The 25,431-nt window shown below is 39.4% G+C and overlaps 1 protein-coding gene across 2 annotated transcripts in view; it reads right to left on the bottom strand.

Moving 5' to 3' along the window:
• Window positions 1-25,431, bottom strand: part of TTC28 (tetratricopeptide repeat domain 28) — a 197,662-nt gene that overhangs the window by 171,870 nt on the left and 361 nt on the right. The window contains exons 1-2 of one of the 2 annotated variants that reach the window (XM_075110410.1): window positions 25,316-25,360; window positions 11,918-12,196 (exon numbers count right to left, since the gene is read on the bottom strand). In XM_075110410.1, coding sequence (XP_074966511.1) covers window positions 11,918-12,145 — 228 coding nt within the window. In that variant the 5' untranslated portion in view covers window positions 12,146-12,196; window positions 25,316-25,360. Of the gene's footprint in view, window positions 1-11,917; window positions 12,197-25,315; window positions 25,361-25,431 lie in introns of those variants that run through there. The other variant, XM_075110409.1, reaches the window with a different exon arrangement.

Below are 25,431 nucleotides of genomic sequence, written 5' to 3'. Positions count from 1 at the left end.
ATAAATTTTCTTGCAGTATTACATGCAACGTTATCATTAAAGCCTCCTCCTGTTATCCCCAATTAGGTACAAAGACATATATGAACTTATTCTTATTCTGCCACATGTTCGTAATTTTTTCCAGTAGCCTGTGAACTGGAATGATGCAAATGCTCAGACATTTATTTTAAATAAAGCCAGCTTTTTTTCCTGTTAGGCACTTTGAAAACCAAAGGAAAAAGATCCCACACTACTATGTTGTATTACCTCCTGTGCTGACACCCAGACACAGGTTATCTTAATCAAATCCCCACATGCGCCTCCAAGGCTGCTACTTTCCTGTTATAGAAAGGTTTTCGAACATCTCCCTTCCCAGCTGGCCAAAGGCAGAAAACACTTCTGCAGTTAGAAAATCCCACAATACTTTAGACAATGCTATGACAGCATTTACTACTAAATTCTGTGCATGCCATAGTTTAGTGCTGCTGAAGTCTTTGTTTTAAAGTTATTTTATAAAATTATTCTTTCGGTATCAACATCTTCCGGACCGTGTACACCTGGAGGCTTGCAAAGCACATACTAAGCAAAAAGTTTGCTTGGTTTGTTTGGTAAGTTTGGCTCAATGTTCCCAACAAAAAAAGCAAGCAGAAAGTTAAACGTGACAAATTCTAAAGACAAAACCATCCCTGACAATTTCTTTGTGACTCAGACTGTGGAAATCAAGCACTGCCCAAGTAGCAGGTCAGGAAATCCCGGTATTGACTGCTGCAGCAGCAGTCACAGCACTTCAACTTGCAGCAAATGCTGAGCGATTGTACTTAAGTATATACCAGGCAGGGTCTCGGAATGCAAAGTGAAACTCCGGATCGCACGGATGGGTGCACTGCAGCCACCCAAGACCAGAGCCCTGGGGTGGGCGGCCGGAGCAGGCACCCTGGGGCGCGAGGCTGCTGTACGTGAATGGGCAGACCCCCCGGCAGGCGAGGTGAGCGCTGACCACTCCTTGGGCTCTGGAGACACTCGGTTTCAGCTTCCTCCTGCAGGTTTGGCTGATGCAATAACAAACCATCTAGCTGCTCATCAAGAAGATCAAATTCAGATTTCAGTGCAAAAGAATAAAACACAAGTTTAAAAAAAAAAAAGTATAGCACCCAAAACCCTGGTTCTTCCAAGCCTGGGGAAATGTATATGTGATCTGGAGAAAGTGCATCTCAGCCACCACATCTTAATGTAACAAATGAAGTGTTTGCTCTTCACCCTACAAATATTTAATGTTTTCATCCTAGCACAGACTGAAACACACAACTAGGAACCCAAGTCACAGCTAAGACCAGTGCTGCACATCAGGCTAGTCAGTCCCTGCCCACAGCTGTCCGCAGCGGCTGCTTCCCAGGATTACACAGGAAAGAGAAATCTGAAGATACAAGTTAGCCACCTCCTTCCTCCTCCAAAAATTTGTCCTTATTATTATTGTATTATAAGAATGAGCTGTTCTGTATAAGTTAGGTGTCTTGCTACAACGACCTGGACAACCTGCTCTAGCTGACCCTGCTTTGAGCAGGAGGTGCTGGACTAGTCAATCTCCAAAGGCACCCCCTCCAACTTCAGCAATGCTGTGATTCTGCAACACCAGAAAGTTTTTTTACTCTAAGACATTGTCACTCCCCATCCCCCAAAGAAATGCTGAACTCTGAAAAGGCTTCATAAAATCTCAGAGAATGTGAAGATTGGAACCAGCCTCCCACAGGGGTTATTAGAAACAGCAGCTAGGGAAAGGAAGGTTTGGGGGGGTTTAATGAAAAATTCCTTTTCCCCTTTTTTTTTTTAATATGAAGACATAAACATGAAAATGTTGCTCTACCAAAAAGTGTAGTATTTAATATATCTATTTTGTATTATAAAGATTCAAGTAAAAATATCTGAGAAGTGCAGCAGAACACACTGCACAGGGCTGCATCTTTCATTTAACAGAGACCACAGATATGATAAACACTATTTTATGTAGCTGGGTCTAGCTACATAATGAGCAAAAACAATGAACGCAGGACACAAGCTAAGTATGCACACTTTGAAGTACTTTGTATATCTGGACTGGCACAGTCAAGCCCAGTCAATAAAATGTAACAAATATACCCAAGAAACTGTTGGATCTGAAGAATTTTTGACAGGTGCAAACCCAGACATTTGGAGTGAACTGAACTGAAGAGGATTTCCAAAACTTTATGTCCATTTGAAGGCTAGAACACAGATCTTTGATGAGAATGGGTCTTTTTACCATGCAGAATATTGCCACTTTGAATATCAGGAAAAAAATTTGTCATTCAAGCTTTTCCTCTAATATTTCGCAAAAAAAATATTTTAAGTGTTAGCTTTGCACGTGCCCCGTGTTTCTTCAGCATTTATAGAAGATTCGAAACAGCACTGTTCTAAACAAAGAGGCATGCCGGATCACTCAAGCCATGCTTCGTATATTTTTAGAGGTGCATTCAGTCTGCTATGTTTCTGACAATTTCACTACCACAAAAGGTTATCGAAGGCCAAGATCTGCAGCATGCTGTGTTTAGCCAGGCTTCCCACCAACTCCAGTTTAGTTTGACAACAAATATGAAAACCGTAGGTGGATGCTCCGACACCAGTTGCATAAAAGCCAACCAGGAGGTATCTGCAGACCGTTAGCTAATTCTGTAACAACCAATCGGCCAATAAGTGGCTGTGTGGCACAAAGGAGGTCGAGACTTTTGGGGGAAAACTGAAGAGTAAAGAGAGAGAGAGATTGAACCGGTGTATGCACACGTGTGCGCGTCAGGGATTTCAGGAGCAAGACAGTGACAGCAGCAGCTTGAGGACAAGGAGAAAATACTGCCCCAGAGGGCCTGGAAAACTACCACAGCAGAGCAGGGCTTCTTTCTCTAAGAAAAAAAGCGCTATCGCCACCAGAATTAATGAGCAAAGGAGGGTATATTAATATACTTTCAGTTATTCCTTAGGTTTAGCTAGTCTTGCTGAGAAAGGAGAACCTTGGCATATGCAGAACAGCCACCATTTCTGACTCCTATTGCTGTATACCATAATTTCTTCACTCTGCATTTCTTTTTCCAGAGCAACTCACAGTTCTTCGTACACAATTTGCCCAGTTTTTCCAGTCCATCTATTTAAAATAATAAAAATCAGTGATAAAAACATTGACGGCAATTAAAAGACTTGCGGTTAGACTGTGAAATTAACATTTTTGTGATGGTTGAAAGGAAGTCCCCCCAGCTAAATCTAGGGCTATCCAGATCAGGAAAGGCTACGCAAGTTCAAGAAAGCAAAATACTTCCATTTATACTTGTATTACACTTGGAACAATTTGGCATATAAGTATAAACAGTTTCAAACAAGTGTCTTCCAGAATCTAAATAAAATCATCCCCAAACTACAAAAACTATCGTGTTTTTTTTAAAACATGCTTGTTTACCTACAGGATCCATTAGTAACAAGTAGGCAAAATCCAACAGTTCACTTAGGCACCGGGCAAATTACAAGTACGCCACAAGTCTTACAAGGCCCTCTAAATCTAACCCTAAATTGGGCAGTGTAATGGGTTTATTTGGGATTAGTGAAAAAGCATACGTATCTGTTTTCTTACTAGCAGTAGGCCTCTCATACCTTTGTGTTAGCTATCATAGCTCTGAGACCAGCTCTCTACCTACAGCTGAGGCCCCAGTTAGTATAAATCTGCAACTGTTACTGAAATCTACACTTTAGTACAGAATTAGGCCCAAATTTAAACCATTTAAGCCCCAGCGTATTTCTTCTATAATGTGCGGATTTAAAAACCCATATCTCAAAATCAGCAAGAACTAAGAAGAGACCGTTCAGGTGTTGGAGTCACAGAATATATATCCCTCCATTTTCATTTACCATGCCTAGGATACTCAGGCTGCACAGCTGTGAAAAGAAAGTAAATAAAAATTTTCTAGATCCTGACCAACAGCAAAACAAAGAAAACTGTTTGGTGGGAGCCTGATCTGATTTGCCTGTACGGTATTCCCAAAATGCAACTTAATTCCTCAAATATTCTGTTATTTTTGCATTTCTCAGTGATATATACACAAAATATTTTTAAAATAGCAGGACTTACAAGCCAACCCTCTCAGAGAAACACTACAAACAGTTTTACATGCTGTTGTAATAAACACACTAGTCACACAACACAACATCCACAGTAAGTTATTCTGATCTGCAACAGATCAGAACATTTCTTACTTCAGTCACCTTCTCATTGTTCGTGTTTGGTTTAAAGTTGCTGTAGATATACAGATGTATTTGTCTAAATATACTTGCTTATTACTCAACATGAACTAATGCTTTAAGACAGATTTTGGGGTGGGGAGGGGAGCCATGTTAAGAGGATGACTTTCAGCCACAGATTTTCATAATCTAGCTTTTTTTTCTCTTTTAGTTAAGTGCACAAGAGGATAACTGCGGCGGAAGCACACACCTCTGAGAGCAGCTCATTTGGGGATACAGTATACCGCTGTGCCCCAGTGCAGAAAGAAGGGAAACAAAGTTATGTTACTTTAAAGACACATTGCTCAGATATTGTAGTATTCAAAAGAAATGAGAAAAAAGAAAAAGTATCTTGGGAGAACTGAGCTGGAGGGGCGAGGATGGGGGACTGGAACTTAAATTAACTCAAGACCCTAACTGGAAATACAAGCTGTATGAAACTTAATGTAAGATGTATGAAAATACAAACTATATGAAAATTCAAAGTGATAGACAATTGTGTTTGAAAGCAAGAACAACCACTGTCTCACTGTCTACAGTCTCATTTCACAGTTTTATTTCACAATATTTTTTGTTTTGTTTTTTTGTTTGCCATTCTCTGAAGAAAGGATCAGCTTAATGCATTGGCCTCGTTAGAGAGTGAAAATACATTCATTCCAAACATATGTACGATTGCGATACTCCCCATTAGCACTGGAAATGCTGCTGATAAAAAAAAAAAAAGACTGTAAGAATTAACAAATTGCATACCCCAAGATAAAGCAGGAAAAGAAACAAAGAAATTTACATTTAGCAGCTTAAATCTCATAAAATTTGGATTCAAGCTTTTCAGCTTCCTAAGTAAAAGGAAACTGGGTTCTGTATTTAAAACTCAGGCCTTTCAAACAACATACCAGCTATACCCGTTAAGCTCCCTCTTCTGGCTAATTAATAAAATTGCTTAGATTTTATATGCATAAGCTTCAATTTTCCCAGTTATGTTCTACCAATAAAAATCAAATAACTATTTTTAAAAAAAATCTATATTTCAGCTTCAATATTGAAACCTACAACATACATGTTCAACCTTAGGCGGTGCCCTCCTGCTGTCCCACACTGACAAGTCACACACGCAAAAATACGCCACGTCCTATGTAGGGATAGCGCTGCAACCGAGCGTGACCAACAACCAACCACCCAGACCTGTAATAAGCTTGTAAACGCCACTGCATGTTTTCTGATATCAGTTATCCAATCCCACCTGAAATTTGTGCTCAAAACATACCAGACTAGTTAATTAGTCCCCAAAGTACACCTTTTCTTGTTGTAGCTAAAATTAGAATTAATTGTGTAATAAAAATACTAATACACATTTTAGAAAACATAGGTGTTGAAAATGAGGAAAGCATACCGTGCAAATTTAAGCTGCCTCCTTTCCAGGATTTCCAATCTCTGCTGTGATTTCCAAAGCATGTCTGTCCGATAAGCGCTGCTCCCAGTAATCAGAAACAGTTGAGGAGGACACTAATGCTACCTAGCTTTCCTGTTATTACCACCCAAACAGCGGACTGGCATTTCACAAAGTAATCAGGGGGGTGGGTAACCACCCTATTCATCTGTCAGTAAAATGGGAATAGGGTCAAAAAAATACCCCGCAGCCAGGATAACCTCATCTGATTGAAAGTTGTTTTCCAGTTCAGTCAGAAAACTCATTTATATTTGTGTCCTTCGACGAAATAAAAAAGAAACAGAGACTTCTCTGTGCTTTTTCCATAAGGAAGGAGAGTAACCCACCAGCTCCAGTTACTGCAAGCACCAAAATCCGTCTGCTGCACTGCCGTTTTTTGTCATGGAAATGACAAGAAAATTTGTAAAATACAGTTCAGCCTAGAGAGATGCAGAATTCATCATCCCCTACAAGCAGATAAATAGCCATCTTGTTGTGGTAAAATAATTACAAGTAATTAGCGTTTATCATGTGCACTGACTTAGGTTAATCACACTGGGACAGTTGCTATAGCTGGTACGGTGAAAGCAGAAAGAATTTCACTCTGTCTCTGTTAACAGCTCCAAAAATTAGTAGAGCTTAGCTAATACGTGTGGCTTTCAAAGTTAATAGGCTTGCACTTTTAGCCGGATGTTCAAATGAGCTTTCTAGATACTGATCCGTTCCTTGCTGTTGCTGATATTTTATGGGAACACAATTAACATTATTTTAAACAGGAAAGTATCACCAACAGACTTCAGTATTTCAATTCCATTCATCATAACTAATATTTTAAGTGAAATTTTCAATGTAGTGACACTCTTAAACAATTGTCAATGTGGCAACAGAATTTATTGTAGCAGTAAACTATTCTGCCCCCAATAGGCATTTTAAGCCCGTTCACCTAGCTTTTTATCATTGAAGTGGTTCTCATCAGCGTAGCTGTACAGTGATGTTGTCCTCTTGCAAAAGATGCTGCTGAATAGTAACATGGCATTTTTAGGAATAAAAGGTAAGCTTTCTAATGACATTCAGGATAAAAACCTACCAAAAAATCCTAAAAATAAGTTTAAATTGCAATTCTATCTTAAGACAGATACTTTCACTAACATTAGTTCCCAGTATGCCCTTGCTCATCATAGATACATGAAAGAAAGGAAATATTATTTAGGCATCTGAGAGAGAGAAAAAAAAGCTGATTTATTAAATAATTTGGAGAATCAGGGAAACCGGCAAAAAATTGACACTCACCAAGAACAAGAAAGGACATGTGAAGAGAAATTAACAAAACAATGGAGGAAACAAGATGGAGAGAGCTGAAGGCTTCAAAAGGAACATGTAATGGAGAACTCCTCCCGGGATGAGACTTGCACAGTCAGATTCAGCAACAGAAGCAACTAGTCCTCACCAAACCAACAGAAATTCCCAAGACAGAATGAAGATCTAGCAGCAGCTATTGGCCTCAATTTGTAGATATAGATATCTTAAGCCAACAGTCACCCTCTTTGTGGAGCAGCCAAATTAATGACAAACAGAACTTGGCAAAATTTTTCATTTTCTTCTAAAAACCTTAATAATTTTCTGTGGAAACAACAACAATTCAAAGGAAAAGGGGAGTACTACATACAAGAGTGTGAAAATCACTATTCCAGAGGGAAACAACAAACTGAAGATTAAAAAATAATTCATTCAGCTGTGGGTTTTCATTATCTCAATTACTGTAGTAGCATGACGGCTCCTTTTTAAAAGCCAAGATGCACTCCCTGACAAGCCATTTTTATGACACTTCTGTCGTAACAGTGTAAGTGAAGGCAGACAGTGCAAGCTCTGACAACTATGATCCATTTCCTGTTCAACACCTTATTGACCTTCAATCCAGCTAATGAAAGGCCTTGAAGGGAAATTCATTTCATGTTTATACCATTACTGTACCTTTGGCCCAAGTGAAATAAAATATCTGTTTCTACATACAAAAGCTTAAAAGAACCATGTCAATAAAAGACCAGATCTCTTTGCAGATCAGACTTGAAATACACCTACTGCCACAGCGGACATGACTGAGACACAGCCTCTACCATAAAATTATGCGAGATGATCTGATGATTCACGTTAAATCTCATTACGGTCTCTTAAAGTTAGACTAGTTGCTTCTCTCATGTACGGGACTATCGCAAAACACATTAGCTTTAAACCCAACAATTCTAAATACTTGTATTCACACGTTTTATTCCTGAACTCTGCTAAGAGCTTGGCTTCAAAGCTGTCAACTGGGGGCTCCAAGATGGAAGGCTGTGCTGCAGTGCGGGAATGCTCACATTCCAATGGCCAGGTGGTGAGAGGCAAATCCATTTCACAGCTCTGTCATGAGGGACAGACCTAGTTTCAAGCTCAGCTGGCAGTGGACCTGTGGGACATTTATTGACCGATGGCCATGGAAAAGACTAAACAGATACAATCAGTCAGCTTCAGGCTGGAACAGAAAGAAGAAGTGGTAAAATCAATACACAAGTCGTCTAACAAACTGCCTCAGGACCAGCATGGATTGTGAACCAAGTCTACACTATTTTACAGCACAAGTTTATAATAACAGCAGTTATTATAAGTAATGTTTTCTACTTCAGTTGAAATAGATGCCAGAAAGACATTTGGAATATTTTAGAAAAATGTCAAAAATTCAGATATTTTTTTTTTTAATGGTGGGGCCAGGGTAGGGGGAGAAGCACATTTTTCTTGAATATCAGTTGTAGACATACAGTACTTCTGCTGCAAGACAGCAGCTCTGATTCACCTACATATTCTGTTATTAGGGTTCCACTGAAGAACACATAAATGGAAATGTTCTAAAGGAGCTCAATTTTGGCTTTGTTTCTCATGTTGATTAGAATTGGGTTTTTTTTATACAAGCAGAATTCCCACTGATGTACCACATAAAGCTCAAGACAAACAAAACTCCTCTTTTTTAATTGGTACTCACTTATTTTAAAGAGTATATAATTGTAGGAGCAAATCTAGAATAACAAAAAAACACTGAGTCATTAAAATTAAAAAACAGAAGATAGGGTTCCAAATGGGATTGTGGTGGTTTGAGAGAAGAGAGAAGAATGTTTGAAGCACTGAAAAACCTGACAAACTAAAGATACCACTGTGAAAAGATAAAAGAAAAGATACAAACAGGGACTGAGGATGAGCTTTATGCAGGACAGAAAGCCCGCAAAAGCTACTTTGACTCTTCTGTTTCTAATAACAGTAACTAAGTTTGTATCATGGAGCAAGATATCCTTTACACATTGATTCAGTAAAGCAAGGGTAGATGCTACGTCATCATAACAACCTCGTTTAGGTCTTCCACTACTTTTTCTACCAATAAGTCTCAAAACGTTCCATAAAAGCAACTCCTCGCCTTTTTGTAAAAAAAGACTAAACAAAGAAATAAAGTTTGTTCAAGGTCAGGTGGACATTTAATAGCAGAACTAGAATCAGAGTCATTTCATGTTTTTAACTCAGTAATATAGTCTACCTGAAAAAGTCTCATTTTTTCATTACTAAAATTGTTGGGATTTTGTTTATCTTAAATTATTCCCCCTTAGTACTGCACCAATACATAGCCTACTATTTCTGTATTTAACGGACTGATGATAATGCTATCATTTAACACAGCTAGCCTTTTAGGTAGCAAATCTATTCCGTCTTATTTGCTATTCTGATCCACAATCTATTCCAAAGATTCATTTCAAGGGTCTTGTTATACTTCTGTCTGTGACTGGCATTTTGAAAGTATTCTTTCATGAAGTCTTTTCATAACTTTTCACCTAAGTGAGCTAGGTTTATAGTAAATAATTTCTCAGACTTCTCAGAAACAAGATACAAAACTAAGCGAAAGGCACCCTTGCCTTTATACTCTCTAACTCCCTGCATTCAACAACTGACCTGGAAATCTAGAGTTTAATTACAGTAATGCAATTTTCTTTTTTTAAAAAAAGTCCTTCATACAAATTTATGCAAAATCTTTTACGACATTTGGTAATACAAGACAGAAGTTAATGACAAAAAAAGGAGAAAAAACAAACAAAAACCTAGGAGCTTATAAATCATCTCCCTTCCAAAGCAGGAGCTTCTTTCTAATGTGAATTGATACAGTAAATCGCAGACTGGCTCAGTAAAAATAACAGGAAGAACACATTAAAGCTCTTTAAGAAAGATTAACCAGCAATATAAAAGTGTAAAGAAAAATAAAGCACAAAAATTAATTGTGAAAATAAAATGTGAAAGAAAAATACAAATTAAAGTGCCGCAATACAAGATGGCAACTTCAAAATATAGGATCGACAAAAGAGAAGGATGTCCCCTGGCCCATGGTTTTCCTTTTGTAATTATGAGTGGGCAGAGCTTTGGGAAACACTTTAAGTAACATTTTTCTAAAGCAGTTTTCTGGTCTTACTAAAGAGAGAAACTTAGAGTGAGAAACTTCATGTAGAATTGCAGTTTCTTGACTCCAGAAATTACAGAGTTAAGATACCAAACTGGGGGGGACGGGGGGGTGGTTAAAGGGTGGGAGGGGCAGAGAGAAGAAAAGTCAGGTTCTTTTCCTTCAGAAGGATGCACCACATTAAAACACCTGCAGGATGCTCTTTCTCCTGATGAGAGAATGAGAAAATTACCAAAGGAAGACACGCCTAGCAGTCCAACAGACAAGCTCTCACAGCTTGCACATGATTGAAGGCTGAAACAAAAGTGACATTGTGCATACAGATCGTACTGATGAAAAGATACCACCAGACTTTTGCCTTCAAACATAGTCAGTTGTTGCAATCCCTGTCATTCCTTCTGAGGTGGAATGAGCAGACACATGCCTCAGTTAGCAAGATAACGTCTCAGGAGCTGCAGGAACAGCAGAAGCTTTTATAGCACTGAATCCCCAAACCATATACACGTATGTAGGAAAAATATCCTGTGTTCTGAATGGAAAGATCACTATTTTATATATGTATTTTTACACAACAACTTCCACTTTCTGTATGTGTACTACGTAGGCATGAAAAAGTGCATCTACTTACTGCAACAGAGCAAATGAAAGAATGGGGAGTTTGGAAATGTACTTGCTAAGCAGTTGGACACTAGACTGATACTCATGGTTTCAGTCAACAGACTACTAAATATCCAGATAAGATAAAGGCAATGACAGATGAGAAAAGGGAGAGCAGGCAGTGTTAATTTAAAGGTATACCACACAACCTCAGCACATGGAGCTGATAATCAGTAGAGTCTGGATTTGTGCTTAGAGTACGGGTAATTAACGAAGCCTTAAAGAAGCGTATGATGAGGCTTTTCTAGAAGCTGCTAAACAACTGAAAAGCAGAATACAAGACTTACGGTGATCTGCTTTGAAATAAAAGGAAACTTAACTTCAATAGTTTGGAGTCCAGCTGATGGAGAGCATTATGCTTGCCACCTGCCATAATTTCTGAGGAGAGGAACCTGGGTAATGAATCCACTCTTAAATTGAACCTGCAGCTGAAGTCACTACTAAGACTGTGTGAGGGATTGATAGGAGAAATGGAATCTGGAGCAGATGCTATTAAAATTGATTAGCATGTAAATGGCTGGCCCTGGGCTATCCCAAAGGTGAGTCAGTCACTGGAACAATCGATTGCAGCTAGTGGGAAGGAACCCCAGAAAGAACAGGCAACCAACACCATTTACTCTTTACAAAGTGTTTCCCTGCATAGTTATATCTTACTAAGAACGCTAAGATACACAGTTCTTAAAACGTTTACACAAAATACACTACACAAACACTCTTTGAACACTGTTTTGAAAGGCCTTATTGCTCCATTACTAATAGGAATCTCCAAGCTACATCTCAAGAAGTTTTGCAACAAAATGTTCCTGGATGCTGCTGAATGCCGACTACATTTAACATTAAAAGAGATGTCTGGTTTCACAACCCAGAAACCATGCTGGTTTAAAACAGTAATAGCATCACACCCTCACTGGGGTAAAGTAGGTTTACACAGAAAGCAGTTTAATACCCAACATGAAATTCAAGTCAAACAAACACAGAAGGTATCGTTATCTGGAGCTTTTAGCAAAGACAGACTTTAGTACAGAAACATATGCACTTCTTTACAGTAGATGATACATATGTGAATAATAATCCCAAAGGAGTTACTACTTCCCCAGAAGACAAATACACTTTCTTACCTTTGGCCATTTGGGATTTAGAAGTCGCGCTTTGATTGCATCATCCAGGGCCTTGTCGTACTGTTGGATTTTCATGTAGGCTGCCGAACGGTTACTGTAGAGAATGCAGTTCTGAGGATCAACTCCCAAAGCCTCATTGTACAACACGATTGCTGTATGAAAATCGCCGTCATGGCAAGCCTGGTTGCTCTGGCGAACTTTCTCAACAAATTCAGCTTTGCTCAACATGGGACTGTCAGGACTTCTTCTTCCAAAAGATTTTGATCCAATGAAAGAAATCTGTGGGGGAGGGAGAAATTTTATGTCAGTGTTAAGAAATGCTACTCAAAAAAGGAAAAAAAAATATTAGAAACTGTATAGCAGAAATTGAAGCCACCAGTATTACTGCAAAACAAATTATGAATTCAGAATTAGATTCTTTAAAAAGTAAATTATTTATCTATTGATTTTTGGGGGGATACTGAAGTAACAGAAGCAAGCCTTTGTCGTGGTTCAGCCCCAGTCAGCAACTAAATACCACATGGCCACTTGCTTACTCCCCCCACCCCTGTGGGATGGGGGAGAGAATCAGAAGGGCCAAAGTAAGAAAACTCACGGGTTGAGATAAGAACAGTTTAATAATTAAAATAAAACAGTAAGAACAATAATAATAGTAATATAATGAAAAAGAAAATAACGAGAGAGAGAGGGGTGAAACCTTAGGAGGAGGGAAAAAACCCAAACAACAAGTGATGCAACCGCTCACCACCCGCTGACCGACACCACCGGTCCCCGAGCCGCAATTGCTGCTTCCCACGGCCAGCTCCCCAGTTAATATACTGGGCATGACATCATATGATACGGAATATCCCCTTGGTCAGTTTGGATCACCTATGTTGGCTGTGGCCCCTCCCCTCCCAGCTTCTTGTGCAGCCAGTAGAGCATGAGAGGCCGGAAACGTCCTTGACTAGTACAAGCACTGCCCAGCAACAAATAAAACATCAGTGTGTTAGCAATATTATCCTCATACTAAGTCCAAAACACAGCACTATGCCAGCTACTGTGAAGAAAATTAACTCTATCCCAGCTAAAACCATAACAGCCTTATAAAACAGATCATTCCCTATGAAGGATGTCTTCTAGAAGACATATTGCCTTCTTCAGGCATAAGACTAGCTGTAGTCTTTTTTAGTATGCCACACTCCATATATTCACAAGTCTTTCCTCCTTGGCCATACTATTTGATTCTACAACATGAAGCACAGTCACCAAGTAAGGAAGTTAATCTAAATTGGTTGCAGGTGTGAATGTGAAGATAATGCTATTATATCCAGAGTCTGATGCAAAGATCACACAGAAGCACATGCACGCACAGACAATGGAAGAACGTACAAATTCTCTTCAAACCAAAGAACTTGCACTGGTACATCTGCTCGCAAACCTCTATATCCAGCACCTGCAGGCTGCAAACTGCTCATAAATGGGAAGGGAAGGATGAGTCTTTGGAACCGGGTACACTCACAGAAATAACTGGGGCACACAGTTTGTTTTAGCAACAGAACAGTCATCACTGGCAGAGTCGCCTTCCTGGATTGTCGACTTCAGACACAAAAAATAAAAATTGGATACAAAATAACAAAGAATCACTGAATCACAGAATCAAGATTATTGAAGTGAGCTGTAGAAAGTCCCAGTTCCATTGATTCTGGTACTCCCTTTCTCCTCATTTAACCTTCTACATTCCTTATTTTCTTCTGCCAGGCATTTGCAGTCAGTACCTGTTTTTGTCATGTATACCCTACTCTCTCCTAAGGACCCTCAAAAACTCAGCAATAATAGTTTTGTACAACTCTGATAACAAGATAGTTGTGAATTCTGCAGTAATTGTATTTGGCGACAGGCAACATGTACATACAGTAACACACCAAGTACTTGAAAATATTCATTAAAGGTTTAGACTACTCTAATCAGGGCTGGTGTCATCCATCTTTGGTTCTGCAGACCAAAAAAGGTTAATCAATCACATATTGTTACCACAACACAACTGTAGGGCTTAAATACATTACCAGTGCAAGCTGAGGCGTATTTTTAGGTGGAAAGGGAAGCAAGCTGCAAGCTGACATCCTGTCTCAAGTATCAAAATGGTCCAGAGACTTTTTTCTTCTTAAGTCCAACAACAACAACAGAAAAGCATCAAATTAGAAACTACTTATCTCTTCTTTTCCTTATGATTATACAGGTATTTGTCCAAACTGTTTCTAAACTTCTCTACTGAAAGAGACTCCACTTTTTACTCAGGCCATCTCATTACACTGCTTTATGATTTTCATCATTAAAATATCTCTCCTAATACGCATCCCAAATCTCCTTTGTATCAGTAAATGTACCGTTTCTTGTCCTGTCTACAGTAGACCAAACCAAAACTTTGTTCCTTTCATCTGTGTGGTTGCCCTTTATATAGTACTCCTGCAAATATAAGCGTGTGTGTCTGCGTGTGTCTGTATTTGACCATAAACTTCATAATGTGGCCAGTTTGCCATGACCTGAGAAGTTGCAAGAACAGAATATGAAGATTTAGCAGCTATTACATGAGTAGACGTTCAAACAAAAAGATAAGGAAACCCTGTGAAAGCTAAGACAACTCTAGAGGCCATAGACGGCTGGAGGTACTGTAGGGAAAGGGGGTTGGGGAGTACCCAAGAGCCAGGGACAGCACAGGTAACTACCCAGAGATACACTGATTCACATGTAGAGTTGCTTTGCTGTAGGAAAATAAAAGAAGCCAAAGAAAATACCATTCTTCTCACATTTCCTTTTATCTTCACCTACTTTTTTCCTCTGTAGTTTTAGCAGCTTCTTTAATTCCAATAATTTATGTTTCTGGCTATTCCTGAAACCTGCTTAAGTTAATAAACGCACCGCCATTGTCAAGATTCTCCTCAGTGGGCAAACCTAAGAATCATTCTGTAATTTTTCCAGCCGTTAAAGTCAGAGCAACTAATGAATTTTCACACTGTTCTTATTTCCAAACTAGCCTCTGTTCCTGGAAATTACCAGAAGAGTGGAAAACTTGATTTTATACAACATAAAACTAACACTTCAGAGTTAACTACAAGCAAGAAAATACAATACAGTCTTTCAGAAATGCTCACTGTATACAAGGACCGTGGAATATTTTAACCTGAGCAATATTCTGCTAAAAAAAAAAAAAGTATAACCTTTACCTGAGGCCTAAAAGGAGTTCAAACTTGTCAAAAATTTCTGAAAGCAGTTGAACTTTCATGCAATACTCAAGGAAATGCAGGGTTAAAACTCCAGAGGACTCTCATACATCATTTTTTCAGAAGGATCTGAGGAAATGGACAATCATAAATTAAGAAAAGTATAAGCGGGCCAGCACAGGGGGAACAGCAGACCCAGTGCAAGGTCATGCTGACCCATGATCCTTAGAAACTGTGTTAACAAACAAACAACCCCACAAACACATGCTTACCCCCACACGATTTAAAATGCCCCCCTTTCCAAAGCTGTCCGCTGTCATAACAACAGATGTTGCTTTAATCTATGCACATTTACAGGAACTTTTTGTAATCCTGCTACGCTCATAGCTTCAGTAACTTCCTGCTACAATTCTGACAAAACCTGAGATTTTCATGAGCAAAATAAACTCCTGCGGTGCAAATTCTAATTTAATAAATAATAATTATAAAATATATATATTTATATAAAATATATATATATAATATAAATATATAAATAAATAAATAAATAATAAAAACTAATTTAAGTACAGGTAGGTCAGAGAGCACAATTCAATTTTCTAGCACAGCTAATATGTATAATACTTGTACGATGCACTTAACTGATGACAAGGACCAAGTCAGTCTATCAGAAGGAAAATAACAGCCCACAGATACCGGTATCTTCTCTTTTGACATCTTCCACAGTCAGAACTGAAGCAAGATTCTCTCCCTGGTTTCTAAACTACATGATATTTTGTTTGTGCCACAACTAAAGGATCAAAAAGAGTGTTTGTTTTGTTCTCCTGTCTGGTCACGAGCCCTACATAGTCACTGTGACTTCCTCCCAGGTGGCCATACCATATAGCATTCATTTATAAGTACATTGGTCATGAAAAAAATATTTTTTCATAGTCATCATAGAAATTTTTGTCAACTCTGAAGGTAAAAGGGCTCCACTGAGATTATCTGAGCTCCATAAGAACTGTTATTAAGACAGATAGGCGGTATCAACTTGGCAGAGAACAACATTTCAAATTCTTAAAAACTATAAAGCTACCTTAATTTAAATAACCAACTGCAACTATAACTTCCCTTAACAGAATTGGCTGTCTTCATCACTAAGTGAGTTAATTCATTGTGACATGTTAAATACAGCCAATTCACACCAACATTAGGAGTGAAAGAAGCAGGGTACGGACTGGAATAAATTAGTCTGATCAGTTAGTCACAAACATAACCAGATCAGAAAACATTAATCTCTCAGCAGAAAGCCCAAATATTTTCTTCAGGTTCCTCCTTTACTACAGAGTCTAGTGCAGAACGCGAAGGAAACAATTTTGCTTCTAGAACTTGAACCGTTGAGCTCAACCTATCGGTAACAGTACGCAACGGCTTCAGCCAAGGTGATTTCTAGTTTAAACACTGCTCATGTTGTTCATACAACAAAACAGTTATTTTGTTAAACAATGCCAATTTTAAGGGTACAACATATCAAATAAACTACTCCAGTGTCTCAGATGTATTTTTAAAGGTGTCCTCTGTATTTCTCATTGTATTTCCTGGTGATTGGCTTGCATCAGGGACAAGGGAAAATACCAAACGTTGTGTAGTTTCCATTCTTGTATCATATCCAGGGCAAACAACTGCAGCCTCCAGATGTATGGGTATGAGAACTAGTACTTCTAGTATTAATTAATAATATTATGTTATTTAGAAGATAATTACTTGAAGAAACAGATGCCTTAACAGCTACAGCTATAACTGCCTCCAGCTGGAGACTCAGCCTGGCAGCAAAATTACAACCAGCATCACACCAAAGAACCCACCTCTGGTTCAGCAGCGGTGGCATCTTTCCCATCACCTCCACCTGACCGCAGGGACTGATGCTGCTACAACCACAGAAGCGACTTGCCTGGAAGCAGTCGCCACAAGCTCTTCACGAGTTACCATGCACTAGGTAGAGAGGCCTCTGCGAGGGCATGTCTCATCAGGCACAATCTCAAGGAGCACTAGCAAGACTAAAGACCACACGAGTCGAACAATAGCTGTCTTTTCCATTTGTTTTTTATGCAGGAACAAACGAAAACACAAAGTTTTTAATGATCTGCCCAGAATCATACTGTGAGTCTGTAGCAACAAAGAGAATCCATGAGGAGACATCCTCTCAGTCCAAGTAAAGTGGTTTCTGCCTCTAATATCCAGTGAAGCTAAATAATCTCATGAAAAAAAATGAAATTATTTTAAAGGAAATTATGATGGTAATTTTTGGAATATATTATTATCTAATTCCTGCTATCACGAGAACTATGTAAGGCAGTAAAAGATCATTAGGTAAGAGAAACAACCACAGAACAAAACTGAGTCACTCTGGCACACAAACCACAAATAAAAAAAGATTATTCTGATGGTGCCAACACACAAAAAGTACTCATTAAAAAGCCATCCCTGCTTTCCAGTCATGAGTGCTCTTCTCCTGCTAACGCAGAGGAAGGTGATGGCAACGCACATATTTAGGCTGCCTAACGCTTTGTTCCGAAGGTACTCATACATACTAACCCAGTGCTAAAGAAGAAGCCGAAGTTCCTTAGTGCAGTGAGAGAAAACAGCTCTAACGGAGTGCAGAATAGGATCTAGCATTAAGGTGGGAGCTCATGTGTTTCTAATAAAGAGATGATAGCGCAAACTTCTCAGCATCACTTCTCCATACCAGCACAGGGCACCAGAAACCAGCTCCTACTACAGAGGTCCCATTAGACAGAAGCTCCCACAATATCAGCTTCACATTTGACTCAGCGATTAACTGCCTTCACTGGTGGAATAGCCTCCTCCTCGTCTTGCAAAAGGTGTTCAAGATTCAACCTTACTGACCATTCAAGGCGAGTGTTAAAACACACACAATTTTCTCTGGGGTTTTTCTTTTCAAGAACAAATGAACTCCCAAGCCCCCAAAGCAAACAGTAAGTTGAACACACAGAAAAACCTACATTACAAGAATGTTTATCTTCCAAGATCAAGCTCGCTAAACTTAGTTCTCTATAGAGGCAGAACATTTAGCAAATGAGATATGTAAGTGCCCATACATGCTAAAAGATCTGACTGTCCGAACAGCACATCGCTATCAAGAAAACAGTAGGGAGTAGATTCCCATTGAGTTGTAATAAAATGAGTGAGAAGAGATAACAGAAAATCCAAAATCTGCTCCAAGACAAGAGGACAAGGGAAAACAATGTGGTACAACAGCATGAAGAGAATGCTTGATCAAAGAACAACAAATCTTACACCTCAGAGCTTATTAGTTTATATGTAATACTTTTTATTTAATGCTACACAATTCAAATATATACACCTTATATAGATGATGTCTTGGGTGGCAAGTCCATAATTAAGACATCTTTTTTAAAAAACCCTTTATAACTTTCAAAAAACTCTTTGCGTGATATGTAGCATTTTTATATTTCAAATTATCTAAACAGTTCAAAATACTCAATGAAGCATCAGAAAGAGGAAAAAATAATTTTAAAAAGGCAAGCAGAAAAACTGGCATTCCAAGTGGATCCTGAAACAAGGTGACAGTTACTTATTCTAAATATGGGTTTCCAAAATCAGCTTAAATCTGTAACTGAGCTTCCCTTTCTATAAAAACATCTATATAACATCTTGTATTTTAATCTGTAAAGTGGCTTTATGGTTTTTTCACTCCATATTCTGGGGTATTATTGTTTTTCTGTAATAGAAACTATCTTCGACAAGAGTCCAAGAACACATAAAGAATATGAAGTTTCTGCCCGTAACCTCCATGCTCCTAGCAGCTTGCGCTTCAGCTGGTCTGTGCTACACTTCTGAGTAGACATGAAACCTTGCCAAGCCACATGCAATCTTCACCCAGCTGAACAGTATTTTAACAGAAATAGTGTGGAAAGAAATGAAAGCGCACTGAAACTGAAAGTTTAAGTCACCGTAGGGTGTGCACAGCAGCTATCCAGGCCACTAGATTCCTTGGTTGTTTTTTTTGAAGCTGGATTTTGTCTTCACAAATTGTTATGAAGTATTACTGGGAGTACATCTTCATAGATAAAAGACAATGTTTCCTTAAATCTCAGCAGCATAATATATACAACCCGTAAGAGGGACACCAGTAAACCGGACAATGACTCAGGCTATTCCCTCGCTTAAACCTGTAGGTGAATAAGAGAAACACTACTCGATGGTCAGTACAGAATGGTCCCTGGGAACAAGACACTCGCTCTGCAGACAGCGGCTAAAATATGTCTATGCAATTTTGATGCCTCAGTGAAACCAAAAACACCACCACCACCCAACAGACACGCTGCTAAAGTTACCTTCCCTCTAGCAAAAGCAATATGAAGGAAAACCTATAAACTTCTGTTGCTTCTGTTACTTTCAACATCCTGCAGTTTTTCAGGCCTAGCACTCACTGGGTGTTATCAGGGTATCTAGCCTGACATCTACTTTAGTCTAAAGTACTCCTACAAGTGTCCATTAATATTCTTCTGACATAGAGCTTCATTTCCTCTGGTAAATCTATATTACAGGGGAAAAGAACCCATCAAGTTAGATTTTCACAAAGTAATAGGTAAAATGGAAGTCAAACTTCCAAATTTTACAATAAAATTCTAGAATGGATTTTTACGTGTTCATGGAAAGCTATTTTTGTATCACAAAAAAAGCTATAACTTATCTAAAAGCATAAATAAATCAAAAGGAATAAATCCCTTGAACATAAAACCGTAACTTACAGCACTATTCTAAAAAAAAAAAAAACAAACAAGAACATTTTAGTAAATTTCCTAATGGAATATATGTCTAGGCTTCTGGAGCATATTGTTTTGAAAATATTTTGCTACTTAAGTTTTTCATTGTAATGAGAGACAAGAATATTTAAAATATGAACTTATCAACAGGATGGAAACTTTTTTTTTTTTTTTAAACTGGAGCTTATACAAATTTTCTAAAGAAAAAACTGTCTTTTCTAAAGAATTTTCTAAAAATGAGAAGCAACTGTGAGCTTCCAATACTGAACTTGGAGAGATCTGCAATTGTAACATCAGTTAGACCCACTCTAATTTGAGCTATGCTACGTGTTGCTAAAAATTGTAACAAGAACTATGCAATCCATAGCTAAATTTAAACAGTACTTTTTGGTTCATACATAATTTTAAAAACTAAAGGTTATGTAGACCAAATTATGCCCTCACTTATGCTTTTGCAAAATATTTCAGTAAAGAAACAAATTTCTATTTTCAAGTAAATACTCCAAAACTAAGAAAGTTTTCTTAGTTGTACAACTAAGTTGTACAGATGCTATTTTTAAATGCTATTGAGAAACTAACCTGATTTCACTGCAAACACACTGCAAAATACTATTTGGATCATGTGTGTAATATAATCTTTTCATATATCTAGTGCCAAATGTAATTATTTACAATAGTTGAAAAGCTACCAACAATATGCATGAAGTTATTGCAAATTCTTCATTCCCACTTTCCTCAAATTGTTGACCTCAAAGCTCTTCTCAGTCCTTCCTTAGGAAGTGTCTCAAGTAATGACATTACACCAACTAGTGATGAACATGAAGACAGCCGAAAGAGACCATGACATTCTTTAGATGTATAACTTTTTATTAAAGCTCTCCAGTCATGCATAAGTGATAGCCAGGGTTATTGTTGCTCTCCCTCTCCTGGTTTTCTGATTATTATACCTGTTGGTTACACTGCATCTCAAATCAAACTGGAAGCTCACTGAGACTAGGAGAGTCCTCCTTTGAGCACCCGGGTCCATGAGGTTCTCGATCCTTCTGGACCACATTGTACTAAAAGATAATAAAAACTATGGTCCTTCTTGTAAGGTGAGCAGTCTCTCAACATAGGATTATTTTATTTTCCATTATATATACTATTTATTATATATAATTAAACCCTTCTTTTGTGAGCTTCTGAGAAAACTGGAAACAGGTTAATATTTCAAGGCTTCAGTCAGTTACACATAGGGCTTATTAAGAGCAATTTTTCCCAGCCCACAACTGGTCAGGCATGTTCAGGGTAAAGGACGGGTTTTACCTTATTCTAAAGGATTAACCACCAAATAGCTGGAGGCAATCTATCTAAACTCTAAAACGATATCCTGCGGCCTCTTTCTCAGGTGCCTGCTGGTGTTTCTTGATGGGAGTCATATCAATCATCAGACTAGGAACTGTATACAAAGTTATACTGGCAAGGACATTTGCAAGGGAGAAGACAGAGGGACTGGGCGAGCGTGGGCGTCACTTGCAAATTTCTGAGCAAATTTGCCAAATTAATTCAAGATATTGGCAACACGTTTGTCTTTCTCATTTTCTGACTGTGACATACAACTTTCTGGGCTCCTCAGAGATCTAACCCAAACTGCTTTGGGCAGTATGCAGGCAAGCTGCTGAAACTGTACACTAAGGAAGCAGAGTGATAATCAAGTAAAACTAACGGCCCAGAGCACAGAATAATCTTCGCTATATTCTGGGAAATAAATAGCAGATGACACTCAGTGTCAATAAATGCAAAGTGGTTGGGAAGAAAAAAATCCTTAGCTGTTATCACAATAACTGGCCTCAAACACACCCTTACCCCTCACACAAGACATTTCAGAGCCCTTGGAGAAATTCTCCTGGAAACATTGTCTCCATGCTCATGAACAGCCAAAGAAACAAGTAAAAGAATGAGAATCTTTGGGAAAGGAGAAACTGGAGACAATTATGCCATTCTAAAAATCTACAATAGGAAGCACGTTTTAAATACCATGTTCAGTTTTGTTTGAAGCACAAGCAGATCAAGACATATAAGTAGAAAAGGTAAGACGTGGGTAACAGGTAACCAGATATGGACCAGTCTCCACATCCAACAAGACTCAAATAGACTATGAACATTAGAAAAGGATTGAAGGGAGTAAGTCAAAGGTCAACAAAAATTGAGAGAAGCACAGAGAAGATAAAGGGAGCAATTATTCACTATTTCACAGAAAAAGAGAGGTGTCAAACAGGCAGAAGATAAAAGAAAACCAACCGAAGTACCTTACACATGCAGGATAGTTAAAATGCAGAATTATCTCACGTGTTACAAATGACAATAATAATGGATTCAAAGAAGTAATTAAAAACATGAAAGAAATTCACAGAAGTCTATTGAACATGAAATTGAAGTTACACATACATCCTGAATGTTCAGTAAGTTCTAACTGAATTCTCAAGTACGGCAAAGAACATCTACATTTAAAAAATCACTCTGAAAAAAAGAATAGTGATTTCATCATAATTTAACAGCAAAAGAAAACAAACATAAAATACTCCTTAATTCTTTAGGTTTTAATTTTTAAATAAAAACAGAGACAAGATTCTGCCTATGAGTTATGTTTGTACCATAGATGGCTAGATCCACAGTAACAGGCGCATTACAGATGTCTAAAACAGACCAATGCTCATATAACACTGATAATCAGTCAGTGGAAAGTTAGGGAAAAAATGTAATATATATAGTATATTTTAATATATATAATATAAACAGATTATTTGATTTTGTATTCAGAATGCTTCCACTGTAAAAGCAGCTGGAAGTCAAAATATGCTTACTGAAGCTTTAGCACAATGATGTCGAACTTACAGGCCATACGTATGCCTTGTATGCATGTATGTATGCATGCCTACAAAACAGACTCAAACCGAACAGGAGACACTCAGCTTTTACCTTTTCTCAGAAAAACTAAAATCTACCTTCACTGGTCTCACAGATAACCTTCAAAAGTAAATTAATGAATGCAAATTCAAGTTTGTGTCTGAGCATGCTGAAAGCCCAAAACAAACTCAAAAGTTGAAATTTTCCAGGTCCTTGCTAATCTCTTTAAAGAGTGTCTTTATAGATCAGGAACAGTCCCTCAGCATCAACGTACAGTATGTTACTGTCAATCATTTCAAAGGAAGAATATGGAAGACTCAAAATTGCTAAAGAATGGGAGAAACAGAGTGAAAACATCGTACAGAATTAGTGGGAAGTAATGCAAAAATTGAGATGAAGAAGAATGAGAAATTAGAGCAGAAAGGAGGTCATTTTCTCATTAAGAGATACTATGATACTGAGACAGAAGAGAAATAAAAGTTGATCTCCGAAGTCTAAAGAGTCGTTTGGTCCCACTGCCATCCAAAAGAACTATCACTAATGTAAAAGAAAGATCTAGTATAAGCTAAAAGGAGCACAAAATCTTGAATTTAATTATTGTGAATAATAATTAAATTATAAATTATCAGTGAGGAATCTGACCTTTTCCTCTGAACCATCAGTTAGCCACAGGCAGATTGTGGACTGACGAAGAACTAATACAGCAAAAGCCAGGTCTGAGCAGCAAATTCCCTATGGAAGACTTGTGAGGGCAGCAGGTGTACATGCCTCCTGGATTTTGTTGCCTGCAACAAACAATTCAACTGCTATAGTATAACCGCTGTCTCCTCTGAAGGGCCACGTGCCATCTAGGAGCACAGGTCTGTCAGCACAATGGCAATAACAGCATCCGCTGATACACAGGTAGGCAGGTACCTCACCTGCAATCTCTCATTACAACATCCCCACCCCAAGTGACCTGCGCAGTAGGAATGGAAGTAACTGGTACCCAGGGAAGGAGGAAAGGATACGCAACAGGCAAAGAAGATATTTTCGACTTCAGTCAAGAGGGGGATAACGTGACACAGTGACACAGCCGAAAACGAGACTTGATCAATACTCAGCAGAAATATATACACAGACCAATGCTGTTTCAGCAGTGGATTTCACCTCTTGAAAATTAAGATTTGGATAGTACAGAGTATCAGTAATAATAATCATTAATGATGTTATCATTAATAATAACCAGTAGTCTTATACACTAGTATGACCTAGGACTTCAAAAAACCACACGACACTTTATATCAGGCACCCCCCAAAAGGTAAGATTTCCAACCCAACTGCTGACAAAAATTTTTCAACATTCAAGACACACCCACTCATCCATTTATCAAAAATTCTTTTCAAAGAACCTATAAAGGGTTTCACTAGCACCTAAAGAGTTCTTGTTCAACACCAAAAGACCACCAACATAAAGAAAAATCAGCAGAGGGATGATATTGTCTAAGGTTGTGCAAACCACTAAGGAAAGTGAGACATCCAAAAATAAATGTGCACAGCTCCAAGAGGAAGGACAAGAAGGCATAGAAACCCAGCCATTTCAACTCCCCGTTTACCAGGGACAACCAGGGATATCCCTATGGCTGCAACATCAAACTACAGGAGCATGGGCTGCTGACAGGGATAACACATCTCAGCCTTAATTGCCAGCCTGTGTTCCAGTGAAGGAACAGAACCGCATTAATGACGTTTGCTGTCATCCAAGATGCGCTGACTGAATCCAGTCCCAGATTCCAAACTCTGTCAGTAACAAAGCTCTTATAATTGAGTTACTTACAACTTTTTCAACAGCCGGCTTGGCCAGCTGAGGTATAGCCTGCTTGAGAGTGCGTGTCTGTACCGTTAATTCCAACTGGGTAATAAACTCTGCAGCGCTACAAAGTACATCTGACACACTTACAGAAAAAGTTTTGAGATTTTAACAAGATACGCTAAGGTTTTGCTTATGGGAGAGTCCAGAGAGAAGACAGTTGTCACGCTGATGCCCGTGCTCTCCCTCGCAGAAGGGCGCCCGCTCCAGCGAGCCGCAGGCTGGAACACGTCCATGGCAGTACTCATCCACCGGCGACAACAGGTCCCGCAGCTCAGCCCGCAGCCGCCGCCTCGCCTTCCCCCGCTCCGGCCCGCCGAGCGCCGGCGCCCCTCGGGCAGGACCGACGGCAGCCGGGCAGGACCGACGGCCGGCCGAGCTCCCCGCCCGCCGCGCCGTGCTCCGCGGGGCCCGCCGGCGGCGGGGCTGGGCGGGCGGCTGGCCCGGGCCCGCCGACCGGGGCTCCCGGGAAGACGAAGCCGCCGCTCTCAGCCCATCAAAAAGTCCCGGGCGAAGGGAGCCGAGCGCTCGGCCAGGAGAGCGCGGCTGCACCCGAGGCCTGGCAGCCCCGGAGCCCCGCCGGGCACCCGCCGACCGCCGCCGCGTCCCCCAGCACAGCCCACGGCCCGCTGGGGCAGCTGCCCCGCCGCCGCCCTGCCCCTCGCCTCACCTCGCCTCGCCGCCGGCCGCGGGGCCTGCGCCCTCCCCGCGGGCTCCCCCTCCGGGCTCGGGCAGCGGCCCGCCCGCGCCCCGCAACTTCCCTCCGACGGCCGCGGGCGGGGATCG

Source organism: Phalacrocorax aristotelis, chromosome 15 (genome assembly GCF_949628215.1).
Source record: "Phalacrocorax aristotelis chromosome 15, bGulAri2.1, whole genome shotgun sequence".
NCBI classification, from domain to species: Eukaryota; Metazoa; Chordata; class Aves; order Suliformes; family Phalacrocoracidae; genus Phalacrocorax; species Phalacrocorax aristotelis.
This window is presented reverse-complemented; position numbering and strand designations above follow the sequence as displayed.